General features: G+C 33.7%; 1 protein-coding gene across 1 annotated transcript in view; it reads left to right on the top strand.

Annotated features, from left to right (window-relative positions):
• Positions 1–938: 938 nt before the first annotated feature.
• Positions 939–21,473, top strand: part of Cdkl2 (cyclin dependent kinase like 2) — a 35,866-nt gene continuing 15,331 nt past the window's right edge. Inside the window, exons 1-4 of the mRNA XM_027939813.2 lie at positions 939–1,314; positions 3,931–4,129; positions 15,414–15,608; positions 20,420–20,598. Coding sequence (XP_027795614.1) covers positions 3,962–4,129; positions 15,414–15,608; positions 20,420–20,598 — 542 coding nt within the window. The 5' untranslated portion in view covers positions 939–1,314; positions 3,931–3,961. The remainder of the gene's footprint in view (positions 1,315–3,930; positions 4,130–15,413; positions 15,609–20,419; positions 20,599–21,473) is intronic.

The raw sequence follows: 21,473 nt of genomic DNA, 5'->3' as shown, positions 1-21,473 counted from the left end.
CCCAAATCAGGGGAAACCAAATATTATAAAGCGTGGAATGAGAGTGAAAACCTTAGGGTCTCAAGTTTCTTGAAAATTAGGAAAATCCTGTTTCTTATGTGTGTGACTTGAACACACAAGATATTGATTGATCTACCAGTCTTTTCAAGTAGCGAGTTGTTCTGATCTGCAGACGTTAGACCTTTTAAATATCATAAGCCCCAACTTCACCCCATTTGGCTGCTGTATAAAGGTACTGAGCACCCATCCCAGCACCTTCCTTTTTTTTTTTTCATTCATGCCCTCTCTTCCCTTCCTTGATCTTTCTTCCCAGTGTTTCACTGCCCAGGCTTAATCAGGTCTGTAAATGCCTACCTTCTCTCAAACCTACTAAATCGCCTCCTCACTGTGATCTTCACCTCTGCCTGACCAGACAGATTATCCCCACGCCCAGAACGGAAAGGACTACCGAATCGGGATTGGGTTGAACCTCCCCTGGTGGGGGCGCCCAGGGCCTGCTTCCTGCTTAAAGCGGAGAAGCTGTGAAAAACACTCTTCTTTCCATGCTTTCAGTCCTACTTAACCGCCACCTTACCCTTCGCTACGCCGCTTGGCTCATTTGCGAGCAGAGGTCTGCCGCAGGCGAAGAGGCGCCTCCCAACTACAGAACGTTGGTGTGTGGAGACTCAGGCAACTGCGCATCAGTGAACAGAACTTGAGTCGAGCCCCAGGTGAAGGGGCGGGGATATTGGCGCTAAGCCAATCATAGCGCCTAACGACAGGGCTGGACCAATCAGAGTAAGGGAGGTCGGGCACTCGCGGGGCGGACCTGGAAGGCTGAGAACCCGCCTCCTTGCAGCTCGGTGGCCAACGCCTTCGCTGAGGGCTAGTTGGAGCCCGGCTGCTTCACAGACTGGAGGGACTGAGCGCCTTCGGAGTTGTGGGGCGGTGCCCTCTTACCACTGCTAATTTTTCTACAGGCCTTGGCCTTGACAGGTGTTGGTGCCTGCGGTAGTCGCATTCTGACTCGTGCACAGACTCTCTCTAGAGACTGTGCCTATGGCTGGAGACAGAGTGAGGTCGTTGCCTTGACGACGACAGCATGCGGCCAGCGGTCCTCCTAAGTATGAGCTTGCGGCGGGCTGAGGCCCATCTGCCTCCCAGCCTGCTTCATCCAGGACCCGTCACTGTGCCCGCAGAAGAAATCATAACACTGGAATTGCTAGTTTGCTAGTCAGCATCTTTTAGTCCTGCTAGCGAGATGCATTTCACCTCAAATTTGTTTCCAAGTTGAAAACCTTTGGATCTTTCCATGTGAAAGGATTTGAAGAAACAGTAAGTATATGACTTTAAAGAGCTTCTATTTTCTTGTTCTTTTACAAAAAAAAAAAAAAAAAAAAAAAAAAAAAAAAGATTTCTGTCTTTAACAAAATAAAAAATTAGCATTATATAAATTATTAGTATTAGAACCATATGCTTACATGGCACATGTTCAAAAATACTTAACAGTGCCAACTTGCCAGGCTTCTTTAGTTTTATTACCCTTAGATTCAACAATAGAAGGCATGAAAAGAGAGAGTTTATGAGTAACTATTTCAGGAAACAGGGTTTTGTGGACCGTTATATTTTTAAGGTATTTGTAGGCAGTGTCACTTGAAAAAGCAGGTGTGTTCAAAGTGGTGTGTCCACATGTGAAGTTGGTTGGGAAAATAAACTTGGAGTAGTCAACATGGATAAAATTAGTTTTGATATGCTTCAGAACACCTTAGATATGCTTAAGGTAAATTTTATTTTGTTTATTTTGCACTTTAAAACATTGATGCCAATTACAAAATGTTTTTTAAATGATCCTGTATAGATTCCAGCTATTTTTATCATTGAAGTGGTAAACCCTATTCTGGTCTTTAATAAAACATACTTTCTTAATGGAAAGACAAAAAAAAAATTAGGAGAGGAGCTATTGGATTATATTGAATTTTTTCAAATACACACATTTTATTAAAAAATAGTTAACAGAAGTTAAAATGTCAAGCTTATGGAAAGTCAGTGTCTGGGACCCTGCTCTGTAGTTTGTAGTAGAATCTACTATCAAAACTGGTAGTAAAATTAATGACAGCATTTGAGTTGGAGTCGATTGGGATTGTTTTCATTTTTACCCCTCAAAGGCCAATCTTCTGGTTCTCCATTTATGTTTACATTAAAAATATGTATATAATGGGAGCTAGGGATTGTAAGCTCAGAGGTAAAGTATCACTTAGCAAGCTGGAGGCCCTGGGTTCTATTCCCAGCAGTACGTGCACACACATACGTACACAAACACACACACATGCGTGCACACACACATACACACAATGTATATAATCTAACCTCAAACTTAAATGTCAAGTGCTGAAAATTTATTATTTACATTGGATTATCAAGGTTTTCCAAAGCAAAGAGAATATATGTTTTGTCTTTGCCATCTGTAAAGAAGTCAGTAAAACATTACCACAACAATTTGGGAAAATTTATTTTAGATTGCCCTAAGTACACAATATAACAGGCAAGCATTTTTTTCCTTTCAAAGCTTATGAATGCCTGTTTTTTTTTATCAAGGCTTTAATAATTCACCTATGAATCATCACTTGAATATGAAGTTACTGAAAGACTGCTTTTTCTCTCCAAACTATTGAAACTTCATTGGAATTTGGAGCAGTACTTTTTAATCTTCTGAAATTTAACTTTATAATCAGATGACAAAACTAAATTTAAAAACCTCAATTTAACTCTGAAGTTGTAATAATTTAATAGCTTTCATATATCACAGCAAGCAAACCTTATGAAAAAATCTATTTTTACTGTAATAATTGTGTGTGTGTTGTGTGTGCGTGTGCGTGTGTGTGTGTGTGTGTTGCTGGAGATTGAACCTGGACCCTCAAATATTCTAGGCTTGTGTTCTACCACAGAACTATACCCCCAACCCTAAAATAATTTTTTTTTTCTGTGTGAAACATGTAGTGAAATGATTGTAGCACCTCCATTAATCATTGATAAAACAAGTAAGATTCTCTTGTGGTTAACTTTATTCAGAAAATGTCATATAGTGATTTGTATAAGAATTCAAACCATAAAATTCAAATGATTGTGCAGTGGGTAATCACTAATCGGATTTTAAAAATACTGTATTTCGTGATACTAATATTTAATTTCTTTTAAAAAATCTGCTAATATACTGTGATGGTATTGATCTTATTTTATAAGTTCAATATAGCAATTTAAGCTGGGTGCTTTGGCACGTACCTGTAATACCAGTGCTTCAGGAGAGTAAGGAGGAGCACAAGTTCAAGACAAGCCTTAGCAACTCAGTGAAACCCTGCCTCAAAACCAACCAACCAACCAACAAATAAATAAATAAATAGGGGTGGGGATGTAACTCAATGATAAAGCACTCCTGGGTTAAATCTTCAGTACCCTCCACCCCACAAGCAAAGTAAAGGAAAATTAATCAAAGATTCAGTGTTAGTTTGGTAAGTGATTATTTTGTGATCAATTTTTTTCCAATTGAGTAGAAAGTACATAAAGATTTCCAACTTTGATTTTAAAAAAAAACTTAATTTTCTTTTAGTTGTGCCTTTTTCACCTTTGAGTGAAAAGGAATTGTGCTTTTTCTAAAATGTTTATATGATATTTTGATCTAAATTAAAATATAGTGAATTTCATTAAAATGACAGCAAATTAAATTTAAAGTTAACCACTTTAATTCCTTTGCTTTGTCTATTAGGAAATGTGTATGAATTTTTTTAAAACAGAGCTTAGATATGAAAACACTAAGAAATTGTATTAGTACAAATATCCAAAGACAGTAATATGACTGCTGTAATATGGAAAATGAGCAGGAAAGAACTAATTGCTGGGAGGATGGAGGCAATTAACATAATCAAAACTATTAATTCTATGTCTTGTTTTTCATAGCAAGAAAAATTCCTACTGGTTCTAAATTAAAATGGAAAAATATGAGAACCTAGGGTTGGTTGGAGAAGGGAGTTATGGAATGGTGATGAAATGTAGGAATAAAGATAGTGGAAGAATTGTGGCCATCAAGAAGTTCTTAGAAAGTGATGATGACAAAATGGTTAAAAAAATTGCTATGCGAGAAATCAAGTTACTAAAGGTGAGTAAATGTATATACTGAATTTATAAAATGAATTGTTTCTTTTTCAAAATTATAGTATAGAAAAATATTACTTTTTTATATTTGTTTTTATAACAAACTAAAGTATAAATTTCTTTTGTCAATAAGAAGAAATAAAATGATTATGTATGCAAATTTACCTTGTGAGTGTAAAGATGATTTTTAAAATATTTGTTTCTTCTCTCTGTATCTACCATCTATCAATCAATCATCTGTTTGCCATCTGTATTGGGGAGTCCAAAGATCACCCCCATCTTCTATAACTCACAGTCCTCAGCACATAGTTGCATTTATGGGTATGACTTATTATAGTGAAAGGATATAAAGAATATAAAGCCAAATCCACAAAGGGACAAGGCATATGGGATAAATTCCAGAGGAAACCTAGGACAAGCTTCTTTCCCAGTAGAGTTACACACATGCTTATTTCCCCCAGGAATGAGTAGTGACAATACATGTGAAATATGGTCTACCAAGGAAATTCATTAGAAATGCAAGCATTCACTGGGGTTTTACTGGGGATTGGTCACATAGGCACTCTTCTTGGCACTCACCAAAATTCCAACTTCCCAGAAGGAAAGCATTTATTCAGCACAAAACAAATTTTTTTGCACAATGAACCACCCATATTAGTTCTGGAAATGAAGAGAACCTTCCTGAAATCTACATTACCAGGCAGTCACCAAGGCCCACAAGGCAGTCCTTTCTAAGGATAGCAGTCTAGCCCTATTATGCAAAGTCCTTTGTCTCTTTCTCTATCAATTCTACTTATCTTTAGAAGGAATCAATGTTTGACTTTTTAAAATTTTATTATTTCATTCCTTCTTATTATTTTGGATGAGTTTGTTTTGCACTTCTTTTCCCTAACTTGTTGAGATAAATGCTTACTTCTTTAATTTCCAACATTTTATTCCCCACCTCATACATGGATTTAAAGCTGTATATCTTCTCTATGGACATGGTAGTATGCATCCCAGAAATTTTGATTATTAGTTGAAAATATTTTCTCATTTCCATTATACTTTCCTTGATCTCTGAGTTATTTAAAAGTATATTTAAATTTTTGAAATATGTGGAAAATTTTTGGGTTTTCTTCCTCTGTTATTTATGGCACAGCTACTCTGTGATCTGAGCATATGCTATATAAAAATAATTCCTTTGAATTTTTTTTTTTTGCAATTTGGTTTGTAATATAGTCACTTAAAAATTACTTGATTAAAAAGTATTCTATTATAGCCGTTAGATCATGTTTGTTAAGTATATTGTTCAAATCTTCTAATTCTTATTTTTTTCATGTTTGTTCTACCTAAAACTGAGAAGAGATATGTTAAAATCTTTTGTGATTATTGATTTTTCTACTTTTCATTGTAGTTCGCTTAATGTTTATAAACAAAAAGGCTATATTATCAGTGTGTCAAATTTAGAATTATCTGTCTTCCTGCTGAATCAAATATTCTATCATCATGAAACATAATCCTGTTTATTATAGTAATAGTTTGTCTTAATGTCTGTTTTGTCTGAACTCAGATTATGTAGTTTAATTTTAGTTAGTGTTTCCATAGTATATCTTTGTCTATATTTTTACTTTCAGTTTTTCTGACTTGTTTAGATATGTGTCTGCATATAGGTACATTTTGCTTTTTATTCTGTTTGATAACATTTGCCTTTTAATTGGAGCATTTATCCATTTACATGTAATGTAATATCTGAAATATTATTTGTCATACCTATTCAATACTTGTCTTTCTCTTCTTATTCTATATTGATTACATTTATTTCTTTTTCTTTCCTAATAATTTAGAAATTAAACATTGTTTCTTTTAGTTTTTTTGTTTATTTATATTTATTTATTTATTGTACCAGGGATTGAACCACCAGGGATACTTCATCACTGAGCTGCAGCTCCCCACCCCCAGCTCCTTTTATTTTTTATTTTGGGATAAGGTCTCTGGAGCCCCTAGTACAACCAGGAACCATGGGGCACATTGTTTTCTTAGTGTTTCTCCTAGAAATTTGTCAAAAAGAGTAACATTATCCAGTAATTTTATTCTTTTCTGAGACATATGGAAACATTTTGCAAAACTTTTTCTTTGGTTATTCCCTTCCATTTTATATGCTAATATCATTACACTTCAACATTACCCTAATATATTTTAAGATATAATTATTCAGTGATTTGTGTGTATGGTGTGTATGGTGTGTGTGTGTGTGTGTGTGTGTGTGTGTGTGTGTGAGAGAGAGAGAGAGAGAGAGAGAGAGAGAGAGAGAGAGAGAAATGCTGAGGATCAAACAAACCAGGTCTCATGTATGCTAGGTAAGCACTCTACCACTGAGCTACATCCTAGGCTTTTTAATTTTTATATCAAGATAAGATCTTACTAAATTGCCCATCCTGGCCTTGAACTTGTGATCCTCCTGCCTCAGCCTCAATAGAAGCTGGGATTACACATGTGCACCACTATATCCAGATTCATTTAGCTTTCTATACATTGATCACTTTATTTGGTTGTCCTTCTTTGTTATATTTCAGACCATTCATCTGGGATCTCTTTCATTCTTCTTGAAGTACATTCTTCTTGAAGTACATTATTCAGGATTTCCATTTGTGAGAATCTACTGCAGGCATGATATTTCCACTTTAGTTTGGTGAAAATGTCTTTTATTTTGCTGTTATTCCTGAAAGATATTTTTGTTGGGTATGGAATTTTAGTTTACCAGTTATGGCAGTTATTTTCTGTCCACAAAATTAGGGTAACATTGTTCTGTCCCTTGGCTTCCACTTTGCTTCTTGAGAGGTCAGCTGTCAGTCTAATTTCTATTCTTTAGTAAATCTGTTCTTTAATGTCTGGATATTTTTTCTTTCAACTTTTTGTTTACATATAATATATATGCAGAAAAGTGTATGCATCATAAAAATACATCTCTATGAATTTTTAAAAACGGAATGAGCTCATGTAACCAGCATCTAAGTCAAGACACAAAACATTACAATCACTCCATGAGCCCCTGGATCCCTGGATCCTCTTCCCCTTAGAAAATCGTTAAAGTTTTCTTTTTGTTCTGGCTACTTATATTATTTTCCCTTTAAATTTCTTCTTCTGTAGGTTCATTATGATGTTTCTAGTGTGGATATATTTTATTCTACTTAGAATTCACTGAATCTATGATTTTTAAAATTAATTTTGGAAAATTATCAGTTATTTCTTCAAGTATTATCCAGACCTTTCTATTCCATTTTTGGAACTCCAGTTAATATATATTAAATTTTCATATGGAATCATCTGCTTTTCTTATCTGTTTTCCTTTCCATCTATTGTTTTTGTATTCTTCAGCACAGTTTATTTAGTTTACTAATCCCCTCCTCAGAATGTCATTAATCTCCATCATTAAGTTGTTCATTTGGGGTATTATTTATATATATATTTTAGTTGTAGTTGGACACAATACCTTTATTTTATTTATTTATTTTTATGTGGTGCTGAGGATCGAATCCAGGGCCTCGCACATGCTAAGTGAGCGTTCTACTGCTGAGCCACAACCCCAGCCCTGGAATATTATATTTTTGTACTTTTAAAATTTTATAAAATATAGACCACATGTAGACAGTGCACAAAACAATAATTATTGCTCAATTAATTATTGCAAAGCAAACATTTATGGAATCACTCTCCAGGAAATAAAACATTGCTAAGGACGTTTTTATATACTATGCCAGTCATTCAACCCTCTGTCCTTTTATGGATAAACATTATCCTGATTGGATATTAATCACTGCCTTGATTTTTTTTTTTTCACACTTACTAACATGCACTCTTAATCAATGTAGTTTTATTTGTTTGTTTGTTAGTTTTGGTACTAGGGATTGAACCCAGGGGGCTTAACCACTGAGTCTCCAACCCTTTTTATTTATTTATTTTGAGACAAAAGTCTTACTAAGTTGCTTAGGCCTTCCCTAAAGTGCTGAGGCTGACATTGAACTTTCAATCCTTCTGCATCAGCCTACCAAGACACTAGGACTACAGGCAAGTGCCACTGTGCCCAGTAATTTTTAAAAATTATTTTTAAATACACAGAAGAAAAGGGAACAAATCCTAAGTATACAACTCAGTGAATTATCAGAAAGTGAATATACCTGTGTATCTACTATCCAGGTCAAGAATAGAATTTATTATTACCTCAGAAACCCCTCAAACCTTTATCTCAGTTATACTTTGACTATAAATCATATACTAATTATATGTGTTGTAAATTTCTTTTGTCCTCTGTGAGCTTTCTCTTCCCTTTCTTAATGATGCCTTTTTTTAAACAGAAGTTGCTAATTCCAATGTATTAAATTTTTAATCTTTTAGATTGGTGCCATTTATGTCCTGTTTAAGAAGTTCTTTTCCTACCTAGAGTTTAGTTAGGATATTCTTCAATATGATCATCTAGAAACTTAATAGGTTTGTTTTTCATGTTTACATTTCAGTACACCCGGGATTGATCTTAATTATGTTTTATGGCACAAATTTTATGTTTTGGTTTTTTTTATAGATGTTCAGTTGTCCAAGAAATATTTATTGAAAAATATTATATTTTCTCCACTGTTCTGAATGCTTCTTTTAGAGAATGTTCTTATATGTAGCTGTAGTTTTGTATTCTTTATTATGTTTGTCTCTCTGAGGCTCTTGAGGGCACTGGTACTCCAGTAAGCCTGGTGATGCTAGCATTCTAATATCATCTTAATCCCATTTAAGGGATTTACATGATTTGAAGTTGAGTTGTAGCTTCTGAGGCAGGCTACTGACGGTTCACACTTATTCATAGTTTGAGGACCTTTTAGGCCAACCTAAAATAGGAGGATGTCACCAGTGCTGTACTTTTTCTTCCCATCTGGACACCAGTCACTGCTACCTTAGTCCCACAATACTGTCAGAAGTTTCACTGAGCCTCTTCTCTCCGAATTGGTATGTTTCCTGGATTGAAAAAAAAAAAAGATGGCGCTAATTGCTTGGCTCACCTCCCAGGGTTTCTGTCTCCTTCCAGATCCTAGGCCAGATATACTTTACTATCTTATCTCTCTGGTTCCTTCAAGTAGTTGTTGTATATGTATTGTCCAGCTTTTCTGCTTGTACTCAGTGGGAAAAATTGTTACTAATTACCTAGTCTCTGTTGGTACAAACAGAAGTTATTATACTTCTCCTTTCTGGGATTTTTATTTGGGTCCAAATATGCTATGCCAGTTTTTATGGTTTAAAGTTCCCCCAATTTTTGAGTTACTTCTTTTTTTAAAGTTATAGTTATTATTCTGTACCTGATTAATTTCAATACATGAAGTCATTCTTCATTGGTTTTGATTGTCTCTATTTTCTAATATTTTTTACATATAGTATCTTTTTTCTTTGTTTGCCTGCTTTTCTTTGATTTTTTGCTGGACATTATATTTGAAAGATTATTTTTAGGAATAAATTGAAGATATTTCCTCCAGATATGATTTTTCTTTTCTTCTTCCATGTTCATGGGCACTGTGACAATAATTAATTCATTGTCTCAGTTCTAAATCACTGCTTCTTGGACCTGTCTTGTGATATAGGAATTAAACTCTGTATACATTTCTCCTTTGCTAGCTGGTTTGATTTTAGGTTTTGTTAATAGAAAAAGGACATGGAAGGACACTGTAGATCCTTAGCAAGAGGCAGAGGCTTTTCCTCCAGACTCTGGTATGCTTTTTTTGGGGGCGGGTACAATTGTGAGCAGAGCACCATATCAAGAGGTTCTGATAGTTCACCTTAGCATTTTTCATGGACTGGCTGTGGCCCACCTGCACTTTCTGGTAAGTTTCTCTATCAATTATAGAGAGGTTACAAGCCATCTCTGGCCTGTATCCTCTGGCAGATTTCTTCACCACTGACAACCACACATTTCTGTGGTAGCCAGGACCTTTCCAATGAAGACTGTACCCTTGATGGTGGTTGAAGTGCTTCTAAAATTCTTGGGAACTTTCCCTCTGCCCTAAAAGTAGTAGCTTCTCTGTATTTGCTATTTAAAAATATTCCTTAGAATCCTCTTTTATCCCTTTTAGTAATCAACTACATTCACTAGTTAACATTATTATTTATATAAAAATTTTCACCCTTCTGGGGCTGGGGTTGTGGCTCAGCAATAGAGCACTCACCTAACATGTGGGAGGCGCTGGGTTCAATCCTCAGCACCACATAAAATAAATAAATAAAATAAAGGTATTGTGTACAACTACAACTAAAAATAAAAATAAAAAAAAAAATTTTCACCCTTCTGGTTTCTATATAATACCAACAATTACCGGTCCAGGATCTACTCAACAAGTTCAAAGTTCTCGTTAATTGTTTCTTGCTTTCTTGTGCTTCTCACTATCTTTTTGCTTTGAATCTCATTTTTGAAATGATATTTATAGAAATATTTTGAGGCTAAGGTAAAATTATCTGCCTCCAGAGATTATTTTTATTTATCTGATAGTGATTTCTGTTAAGTGCACAGCGGGGGCTCCCAGTCCAGTACAAAATAATCCAAATTCAAGTTGTTTTTTTTTTTGTTGTTGTTGTTGTTTTAATTATTTTAATTAAATAATTGTTGTAGATGGACACAATACCTTTATTTTATTTATTAATTTTTATGTGGTGCTGAGGATCAAACCCAGTACCTCCCACGCGCTAGGCAAGTGCTCTACCACTGAGCCACATCCCCAGACCCCAAATTCAAGGTTTGAGGTTCCTTGAACCATTATAGGTGATGTGAAGTCTAGTGATGCCTGATTGGTTTCTACCTATGTTTACTTTGGAGGGTGTAAGTTTTAGGAGACCAGCTTAAATTGGAGGTAGTTTTTCTGGGGTCCTGCCTTTACAGCTTTTGGGCTTTAACTCTTGCTTATTAATTGTATAGGGCACAAAAATAAAAATTCAGTTCCATATCTGTTACTTCCTGGCAAAATCAGCTTTGAGTTCTGCACTTTTCTGTTCCTGATTTTGGCCCAATAATCCTAACTATCTTCTTAGCCTTTTATGTTTCAGAAAATTAGAAAAATTTGACCCAAATTTTTAAGAATTCTCATTTAGAGTATTGGTCTGAGTTACTTAGTCTGCCACTACCAAAAGAGGTCGTGGTCTGCTTTTATTTGTTTGTTTATTATTTTATTTTACTTTTTTGTGACATGAGGTATCTAACCCAGAGCCCTACACATTAGGCAAGACCTCTATCACTGAGTCACATCCTCGGCTGGTCATTTTATTTTTAAAATATTAACATAAAGATAACCTGTGGACTATAGTTTGTGTTTTAATAATGATTGCAGGTTTGGGGCTGCTATGGCAATCTTGGCAGGAAGGACTTTACATTTAATAGGGAAAGAGAGATTATCTTATGTAGTCTGAATTTTTGATAAAAAGTAGAATATTTAAGTATAATGTATTATTCTACTAGAAATATGCCAGTGCAATCTTGATTGAACAGCTTTATTTTATTATTTAATTTTTTAAACAGAATTTATTAGAAATTTTAGTTCTATTTGAATATAAGATTTGTGAAATAAAGGTGTTTTGTTTTATTAATGAACTGTATGGCTTATTATGAGTAGCTTTCTCTATAGTTTCACATTTCATGGTAAGCTTTTTTAATAAAGATGTTTAAAATTTTACACTCTTAACTCATGGAGTGGACAACTACTTTAATATTTCTTAGAGAAAAAATAAGATGCATTACTTATTATCTCTAAAAATAAGTCAATTCTAAAACCTTACTTAAAGCCTCTAATCTGCTAGGAGATTTTTTTTTGTACTGGGGATTGAACCCAGGGGCTCTTTACCACTAATCTACATCCCCAGCCTTCCCCTCCCGCCCCTTTTAAAAAAACTTTGAGACAGGGTCTTGTTTAGTTGCTTAGGGCCTCAATAAGTTGCTGAGGCTGGCCTTGAACTTGTAGTCCTCCTGCCTCAGCCTCCCAGGGATCACAGGTGTGTGCCACCACACCCAGCCTGCTGAGTTTTAAATAGATTTGTCTTTAGATATGCATTTTGAGACCATCTCAGTGCACTTTCTGTTTATGAGAAAACGCTATGGAAAATGAAATGCCATGATTGCTTATTGATTATAATTAAAACTTATTTAGCTTTTTCTTATTTTCAATGGGAATGAGTTAATATCATCAATAATAGAAAATAGTTTTGTGATAATAATCAAATTGAAACTTCATCTATCCTAGCTGAAACATGCTTCTTTAACTCTTTGAAAAGCATCTTCGTTGATTACCCTGTCTCAAAATAAAACATAAAAAGTGCTGGGGATTAAGTGTCCCTGGGCTCAATCCCTGCTACAAAATAATAATAATAAAGGAAAATACCAGATAGGGTTTTACTATAGTGAGCTATCAGATGGGGATAATATTATAGTATATAGTGCTATGATGATATAAGACGGACGGAGTAAGGTGCTCAAGAGTGACTGAGGAGGTGACATGAAGCTGGGACCTAGATAGCAGCAAGGAGTCAGACATGTAAAGATCTGGGAAGAGTATTTTAGGCATACAAGAGTGTAAGAACCCTAATGAATGACAAAATTACTGCATTTTCAGTTGTAATATGAAATGAACACTTGTCATTTTTTTCATCTGTATAGAAAAAGCAAAACATTCCCATTTCCTACCCTATGAATGCAGTTTCTCATTGTGTGTAGTCGTGGTAAGGTGCAGTGTCTTGCTTCCCATGACACAGCCTGAATGCAGAGATCTCCCCCTTATCCCATCTTCTTGTAGCCTGTGATCTAAGCTGACCAGTGGAATATTCTGCCAGGGACTTTGAATCCAGAGGGCATAACACAGAGAAGCAATTTTTAGAAACAGAGTTTAGATATTATGCAGGATGGTCATTGTGTTGAGAATTGATGGCAATAATACATTGGTGGAGGTAGTTCAAGCTTTCTAAGTAGATGTGACCTTGACCAACGTGGTTCCTCCTAACTAGCTTGATGGACGTCAAGCTTCTTTTTCTAGTCTCCAAGTTAATTTTTATAGCATATATCTTTTAAAATTTAAGTTTACTAGAGTATATGTGTATGCACTTTCACTGATACATATTTTTTCTGATTTAAATTTTTGTTATATAATACTTGCATATGCTATAAAATTTAAATGATTACCCTGCCACCCATGTGTACCAGTCATTTAGTTGTACTTTCCATAGCAAACCAGTGCTATGTTATACAGTGATCAGAGGGATTCTGTTCCCATACAACCATATGGATTTGTATGGGGCAGTATATGTGCATATATCAAATGGGAGCAGACTTTGCCCACTGACCTGCATCTTACCTTCTTCTGCTTAGTATATTGCACATCAGTAGACATAAAACTGCCTCATTCTTTTTAATTGATGTGTTTTATTTCATCATATAGATATACCTTAATTCATTTAACCAGTAATCTGGAATGTGCTTTGTGACCCAGTTAGACTAATTCCACCTATTAAAATAAAATATATTCTAATATAACAGATATATTTGGTTTTGTTTCCATTTCCCCCCTATAGAATTGTAATAGCTTAGTGGTTAAGAATAAGAAATCTAAATTTATGGCATACAAACCAACTGTGGGCCCAAGTGAGTTTATAGTGCGAATGTTCTGAACACAGAGTAGGAAATGACCAAAAATGAAATGTTTTCAAGAGACGACAGAAGTCACAATTCCTGGGTTCCAATCCTGCCTCTACCAGTAATTGCTGTGTGACCTTGGAGCTTCCTTAAATTTCTCTGCTTTAGCTTCTTCATCTATAAAACAAGATAATTGTACCTATTTCATAGAGTTTTTGGGCTCAGAATAGTGCCTAGAACATAGTAAGCACTATGTAAGTATTAGTGATTATTTATAATGTCACACTATTTTATTATTCCTTACAAGTACTTTTCTATATGGTCTCTGAATTCCTTATTTACATTGGCTGTTTTCTTTGGTAATTGGGAAGGGTTTTAGTTTTGTACAATTGATTACCTTTATAATTATAGTAGTCTATAATACACATACTCCATTGTAAAGTAATTGTTATGTTTCTGTTTCCTTGTCTCTCCCACACATCTACCACTTATATTAGAAGATACCTTATTTATCTTAATGTTTATCACTAAATCTGTGGCTATAATTATAATTGAAATTTTCAGGTCAAAAGTTATCATTTGACCAGTTGACAAGAAAAATCAATGCACATACATCTTGTTTTTATTTTTTCCCTTTACTATTATTATTAGTAATATTGTATATTGTTGAGTTTAAAGTGCTTTCTATTTTATAACTATGATGCTCAAATTTGCATAATATTTTGTCCTGCACTAAATGCAATCATTGCTCATGTTCAAAAATTTTCTCCATTGTTTGTTACTTAAATGACACGTTGTTTGGGTATTACAGTCCTGGATTACACTTTCTTTCCTTGAGGATTTTGAAAGCTATATCCTAATAATTTTAAGAATAGCCACTTAATCTGTAATTAGTGTTTCTCTCTCTTATAGTATCTTTGAATAGATCTTGAATTGGTTCTTCTTTGTTTCTTGGACATGATTTTGTTCTAGGCTAGTAGAATATGTCATGATTTACAATGATGTTCCTTAAGACATAGGCCTGGTGTGGAATTCAATGCTGTTAGCCCTAATTTCTCTGAAATTTGTAATTTTAGTTTTATTCATAATGAATTGTTTTGCTTTCTAGTCTAACCATTTATTTCCAGCAAATACATTTTTGTGTGATTAAATTATTCAACCCTCCTTCCCCTTCCATTCATTGGTGGTATTCACTGGTGCTATTCAGTTTTAGTGATGCTTTCAGTGATACCCACAAAACTTATCAACATTATACCAAAGAAGGATATTTTCAGTTTTGGTCCTTTTCTCCTGAAGGTATGTTCTAACTTTGGAAAACTCTGGCTTTGTTAGCCTTGTAGCTGCAGATAATCCTTTGGTGTATCCTGATACTCCTGTTTGACCTTGAGTACTTGTGGTAATCAAACCTCATTCATTGTAGATGGGGGCGGGGGTCATAGATCCATCTTACTTTCAAAAAGATGGAGTTACATTTCTTCTTTTTATTGGTTTTATTGTGTTCTCTGAGAGAAGAAAGGAGCTGTAACTTTAAAACTAGAATATACTTTTATAATATGCATTGTTTATGTATTTTATGCATGCTATTCATATGCTGAGATCTGTTTTAGATTGTGGCTAATTGCTAATAATTTAAACTTATAAAAACTATTTTGCATTTTTTTAATAATAGCAATTGAGGCATGAAAATTTGGTGAATCTGTTGGAAGTGTGTAAGAAAAAAAAAAGATGGTACCTCGTCTTTGAATTTGTTGACCACACAATTCTTGATGACTTGGAACTCTTTCCAAAAGGATTAGACTACCAAGTAGTTCAAAAATATTTGTTTCAGATTATTAATGGAATTGGATTTTGTCACAGTCACAATGTAAGTATTATGATTAAGTAATTTTATTTTGCAAATCCTTGACTATCCAGATACTAGTCGCTTAATTTAGTGAGGCATTTGTTTAAACTAAAGTTTGAACCAGTAAAATAATTGAAAGGATCTATATTACTTTGATATTGTCAATTTTCATGTGTCCATAACATATTCTTTTCTTCCAACTTTTTATTGAAAAAAACTTAGGTCACACTGGGAAGTTGAAAGGCTGTAGGATGAACACCCATGTTTCCACTATCTAGACTCTGCATTTATTAACATTTTGCAGTATTTACTTTTTCACATATTTATTCATTCATTAATACATTAAGCTGTATTTTTTATACGTTTGAAAGTAAGTTGCAGAATTAGTATACTTCTTCAACACTAAGTACTTTATATATCATTAACTAGATTTAAATATTTGCTCTTTTTTTAGGGCAAGATTTACTGAGTGAAATTCACTAATTTCTATAAGGAGTTTTGACACATGCATACACTAAGGCTCTATGTATTTGTTAATTCAGGTTCTCTTGACTAGTTATGAAATATGAAAGTATAAATATCTCTATTCTTACCTTATTGCAATAATCTTTTGTCCTTTTGAGTGCCAAATAAAATAACCTCCAGGAAAATTGACACAGGGTATAAAATGAATAACTATACACATAGTATGCCAGTTTTATAAAGTACTTTAAATGAAATTTATGTGTGATTATAAAAGTAATGTATGCTAATGGTAGGAAATTTGAAAATTTAAAGATAATCATTAATAGAAGAAAAAATTATGTACTATCACTTCAGCATTTGATGAATTTTTTAGTTTTCTTATTATTATCTTTATTTTTAACTATCTTATTGTGTAGTTGTATTATGTATTTGAATTATAATGAATAGTTCATCTCTACATATATTAGAATAATTACATGCTATTATGTATATATTAATATAATGAATAATATAACACTAATATAATTAATATATACTTATATACCTATGTATATATGTATATATATGTGTATATACACAATATACATATATATATATGTGTGTGTATATGTATATATATGTATATACACACATATATATATAATATAAAAATATATTATATATACATATATATATATATATATATATATATATATATATATATAAATATATTTTAGGATAATTCCTCAGTAAAGGTAGAGATATAATTTCTACCAGGCAACACATTGTCTAGCTTTTCTTAGGAAGCCTGCTCTTGGCAACTTTGGAATGATTCAGTCTCAGAAAACTGATTTTGAGAGTAACCAAATTTAGAGACTATTTCTGTCTCTTAGACTAGACTTATATCAACCAAGCTCAGGAGACTGAGTGTCAGTTTAGTTAAGTTAGAGAAATAATTGTTTCAAGAATAGAACATATGAATTTTAATAATAATAATAATAATAATAATAATAATAATCAGTGTACAGGCATTTGGACCAATATTAGGAATCAATGAATCAAGTAATTCATGGCATCAAGTTAAAAGACACTGATTAATCCTTCTCATAAAAAGAATAGTATCTTCCCAATGTGCCTAAATACTTAAAGGAAGCTAGTTGTATTCCTTACACTGAGGGTGGATTTGTCAGAGGAACCATACACAAAACTATCATTGGCTTTCTCTCTTTTGAAGCGTGTTTGAATGTTCTGCCTAAGTTTGCCTCTGTGTGCCTTCATTTTTTTATATTTTCATGACTAATCAACCCATGTTTAGTAACATTGCCTACCTTTAGATTCACATTCAGGGAGTGTATAGTAAAGTGTTGCTGGCTTGAGAGCCATTCTGTCTTTAAGGCAGGAGGTTTTACTATCCATTTGGTCCCATGCATAAACTTCAGAGCATCCATATATCTTTTATGACTCTTAATTTATCTAGTCATATCTCTAATTTATGACTAGTTAACATCAAGGGATATTTAGTATTGCCTGGTAGTCAGACTTTTTTTTTTTCCTAGTTCATTTACTCTCAAACTCTTCTCAAATTATAATTTCATATCATTTTTCCTCTCAAACCTCCTGGACCTCTTTCACAATCCTCATTCCTATCCCCCTGTTAAGTGGAAATAATAATAATAGCACTGGGACTGGGGTTGTGGCTCAGGGGTAGAGCGCTTGCCTAGAATGTGTGAGGCACTGGGATCGATCCCCTGCACCACATAAAACTAAAAAAAAAAACACAAACAAACAAATAAAATAAAGGTATTGTGTCCATCTACAACTAAAATAATAATAATAATAATAATAATAATAATAATAATAATAATAGCACCACTCTCAGGATTGTCGAGTGAATAAAATAAGTTACAATATGTAAAATACTAAGAATAGTTTCTGACACATAAATGATCAAGTGTTAGCTCTCATTCAATATTGTTTTCTGGGGAGTTGCCGCCTTTGCTGTTAAAGGAGACAAATAATTATGATGGGAGAAGGGAGAAGGGGATAAAGAAACATGTACATACATGTTCACTCAAGGATGAAAACATTTGTCCATTTTTTAATGGAAAAAAATCAAATTTTATTACCCAGTTAAAAGAAAGGCAACTTAGAATAAAGCCTAATTTTTCAAAAAATCAGTCAGTGTTTTAACAAGAGGATCAAGGAAGGAATATGTATCAAGCACTTGATCCCTTCCCCATGTAATACACAAGATCCGTAAGTTTTATTTTATGGTTCAAGTAGTATCTATAAATCCATGCACTCTCTATGCGTTTGCCCCTTTATATTTCCAAATAGCATATTTAAAGCAGATAGGTAATGTTATTTTCTCATTAGCATATCATTAGTACCTTTTTCTAAAGGCATTTCTTCTTTTTTTTTTCAGCTTTTTTTAAACATTATTATTTTTTTTTTGTAGTTGTAGATGGACAGAATGCCTTTATTTTATTTGTTTATTTTTATGTGGTGCTGAGGATAGAACCTAGTGCCTTACACATGCTAGGCAAGCACTCTGCCACTGAGCTACAGCCCTAGTCCTTAAAGACATTTATTCTTAAATATGGTATTCATATGAGTCTACATCCATATATGTGAACAGTTGAATTTAAAAAATTAAAAATATCATTTTAATACTTTGTAAGCCAGGCTGAGTAAATGTATTTAACAACAAACTTAACATTGCTATCAACCTTGATGTTAAGTTGGACCCATATAGCATAAGGCATTATGAAGTGTTTATAGACCCCTAAACAAAGTTTTTGCTGAAATTTATTAATTTATTTACATCATACATGATATTAAGGTTGCAATGATAGCTTTTAGTAAAAATTCTACTCCTATTATCTTGGTTATGCTTGGGTTCTATTATTGTTACCATAAGTCATAGATTATGAGAATTGGGTGGGAACATAATAATCATGCACTTTGGCCCTCTCATTTGGAGTATGAGGAGGGGAACTCAGAAAGATTGAGTTGTCTATGGCTTTAATGAAAACCTGAGACTAGTGCCGAAGTCTCCCAACTCCTAGTTCAGCTTTTTGTGCTGTAGTACAGTTGATTTGGAACTGGTCCTGTGTCCTTACACTGATACCTAGGGTAATAAAAGTTTCTAGCTTATGCAAAATGTTTAACAATGACATATTGCCATTTTGGATCCTGATCTTTTGAAGGGGTCTAAAACAAATACACACACACACACACACACACACACACACACACACACATTTTTTAAATTCCAAAATATAGTTTACTTACATTAAGAGGATTAAGCCTAATACTTTGTTTTGCTTAGCTGTTGAATTAATATTCTCTATCCTACTTTCCTGTTTTTCCTCCCAGGAAATCTTAATCATTGATCTTGTTTTACCCTCTTTCTATTTCTAATTGTCAAATGAATGTCTCTATTTGGGTGCTCAGCATTCCATCCAAAGCTCATGTGGCTAAAAGTAAGCTAATCATTCCATTAAAATTTATAGATATTTCTACTTTCGGTAATGGGACTACCATTGCAGATTCTCAGATTTAAATAAAACATCTGAGAGTACTCCTAAATTCTATTGATTCTTGATTTTAAGGTATTTCTAAATTATATATTCTCCTTTGTATTCTTCTGAGCACCAGCCTCATTTAGGCCTTTATCACCTCATATTTGTCCCTTTTCTCTTCTCTCTCCTTCTAGTGGTTCTCTCTGATTTAGCTTGTTTATCACAGGCATCACCTTTAAACAATATATTGGTCACCTCACTTCCATGGGTCCCCAGGATATTGACACAAACTCGAACTTCCCAGGCTGGCCTGTGCTTAGTTGGGGGGAAAAAAACAAAACATTTTACCACAGTTTCTGTATTTCACTTATTAAAATCTCACTTATTAAACTGAGAGTTAAAGCTCTTAACTTTAGAGGAATGTCCTTTTATGGTAATTTAAGGCTTATTATTTATTGCTTTCCTTGTTACATTCACTTGGATTGCTCTTTTTTTCCTACATTTATCCAGATCATACTCAGTATTAAAGGCCTGTTATAGAACCTGCCCCTTTCATAAAATTTTTTCTTACCACCCCTAGTCTTCAATGAGAGTTTTTTTAGTTTTGAGATTAGTTATTAGCCAGTTGGTTTGTTGATTAATAATGTAAGTATTTTTTTGTGTTTGAGTATTTTATTTAAATACTCAAGCATGAATGTTTTTTCTTGCCCAGCTAGGTCTCAGTTTCTTAAAAGTCAGTAACAATTTGTATGCATTATTTTCTATTCTTTATAGGGATAAAAATCAGTTTCCCACTCATGGTAGGTGCTCTTGTAAATAATTAATTTTTGTTTACCATATTTTGTCCTCTTCTTTTTGTTTTAGATCATACACAGAGACATAAAGCCAGAGAATATTTTAGTCTCCCAGTCTGGTGTCGTCAAGTTATGTGACTTTGGATTTGCACGGACTTTGGCTGCTCCAGGAGAGGTTTATACTGATTATGTGGCAACTCGCTGGTACAGAGCTCCAGAACTCTTGGTTGGTGATGTCAAGTACGGCAAGTAAGACATCAGTACTGAGAGGGAGTGATTTTAATTTTTTTTTCTTGATAAAACAAAGTATCTTTACAATATAATAAATGATTCTTCTAACACTGAAAGGAAGGCTTGAGTTGAGGGAAGTTAATAAAATGATTTGTAATCATTTGATACATTTCCTTTAAAAATTCTCATGAGGGCTGGGGTGTGGCTCAGTGGAAGAGCCCTTCCGCAGCATGCCCTAAGCCCTGGGTTCAACCCCCAGCACTGCAAACAAGCAAAATTCCTGTGAAATTGGAGTGGGTTTATTCATTTTAAAGGTGGGGAAATTAAGTTGTAAATAAATGGTCTGCTTTTGGTAATAGGTCAGAAATATGTATATTTATCACTTGTAAAGAGACCAATATTAATTGGGTAAGTCTGACACTGTTGAAAAGAGACAAGGTAGTGTCTCAATGAGACAAGGGTGGGAGTAAAAATAAATTGAACAAAATGTTCTTAAAACACAAGTGTCTTCAAATCTTCAAAGAAGGGAGAATTATAAGTTTTACTGCTTTGATAGAAATCTTTCTAAAATATTTTCTACTATTCTCTGTTTTTAGAGTTTATTAAATGTCCTTAATATTTTCTTAATTGCTCTAAGTTCACATTTTATAGCCATGCTGCATTTTTTTTTGTAACATTTTCTAATTCAGCAATGACCTTAAGAAACATCAAGATAGTTGTTCCTATGTTAAATGAAACTAACATATTATTTAAGTTTTTATGACTAATTTTTAAGATTAAAAAAAAAAATGTCTCGGGCTGGGGATGTGGCTCAAGCGGTAGCACACTCGCCTGGCATGCATGCGGCCCGGGTTCGATCCTCAGCACCACATACAAACAAAGATGTTGTGTCC

Source organism: Marmota flaviventris, chromosome 7, assembly GCF_047511675.1.
Source record: "Marmota flaviventris isolate mMarFla1 chromosome 7, mMarFla1.hap1, whole genome shotgun sequence".
Classification (NCBI taxonomy): domain Eukaryota; kingdom Metazoa; phylum Chordata; class Mammalia; order Rodentia; family Sciuridae; genus Marmota; species Marmota flaviventris.
The sequence above is the reverse complement of the archived record's forward strand: the minus strand, read 5'-3'. Positions and strand labels throughout refer to the sequence as shown.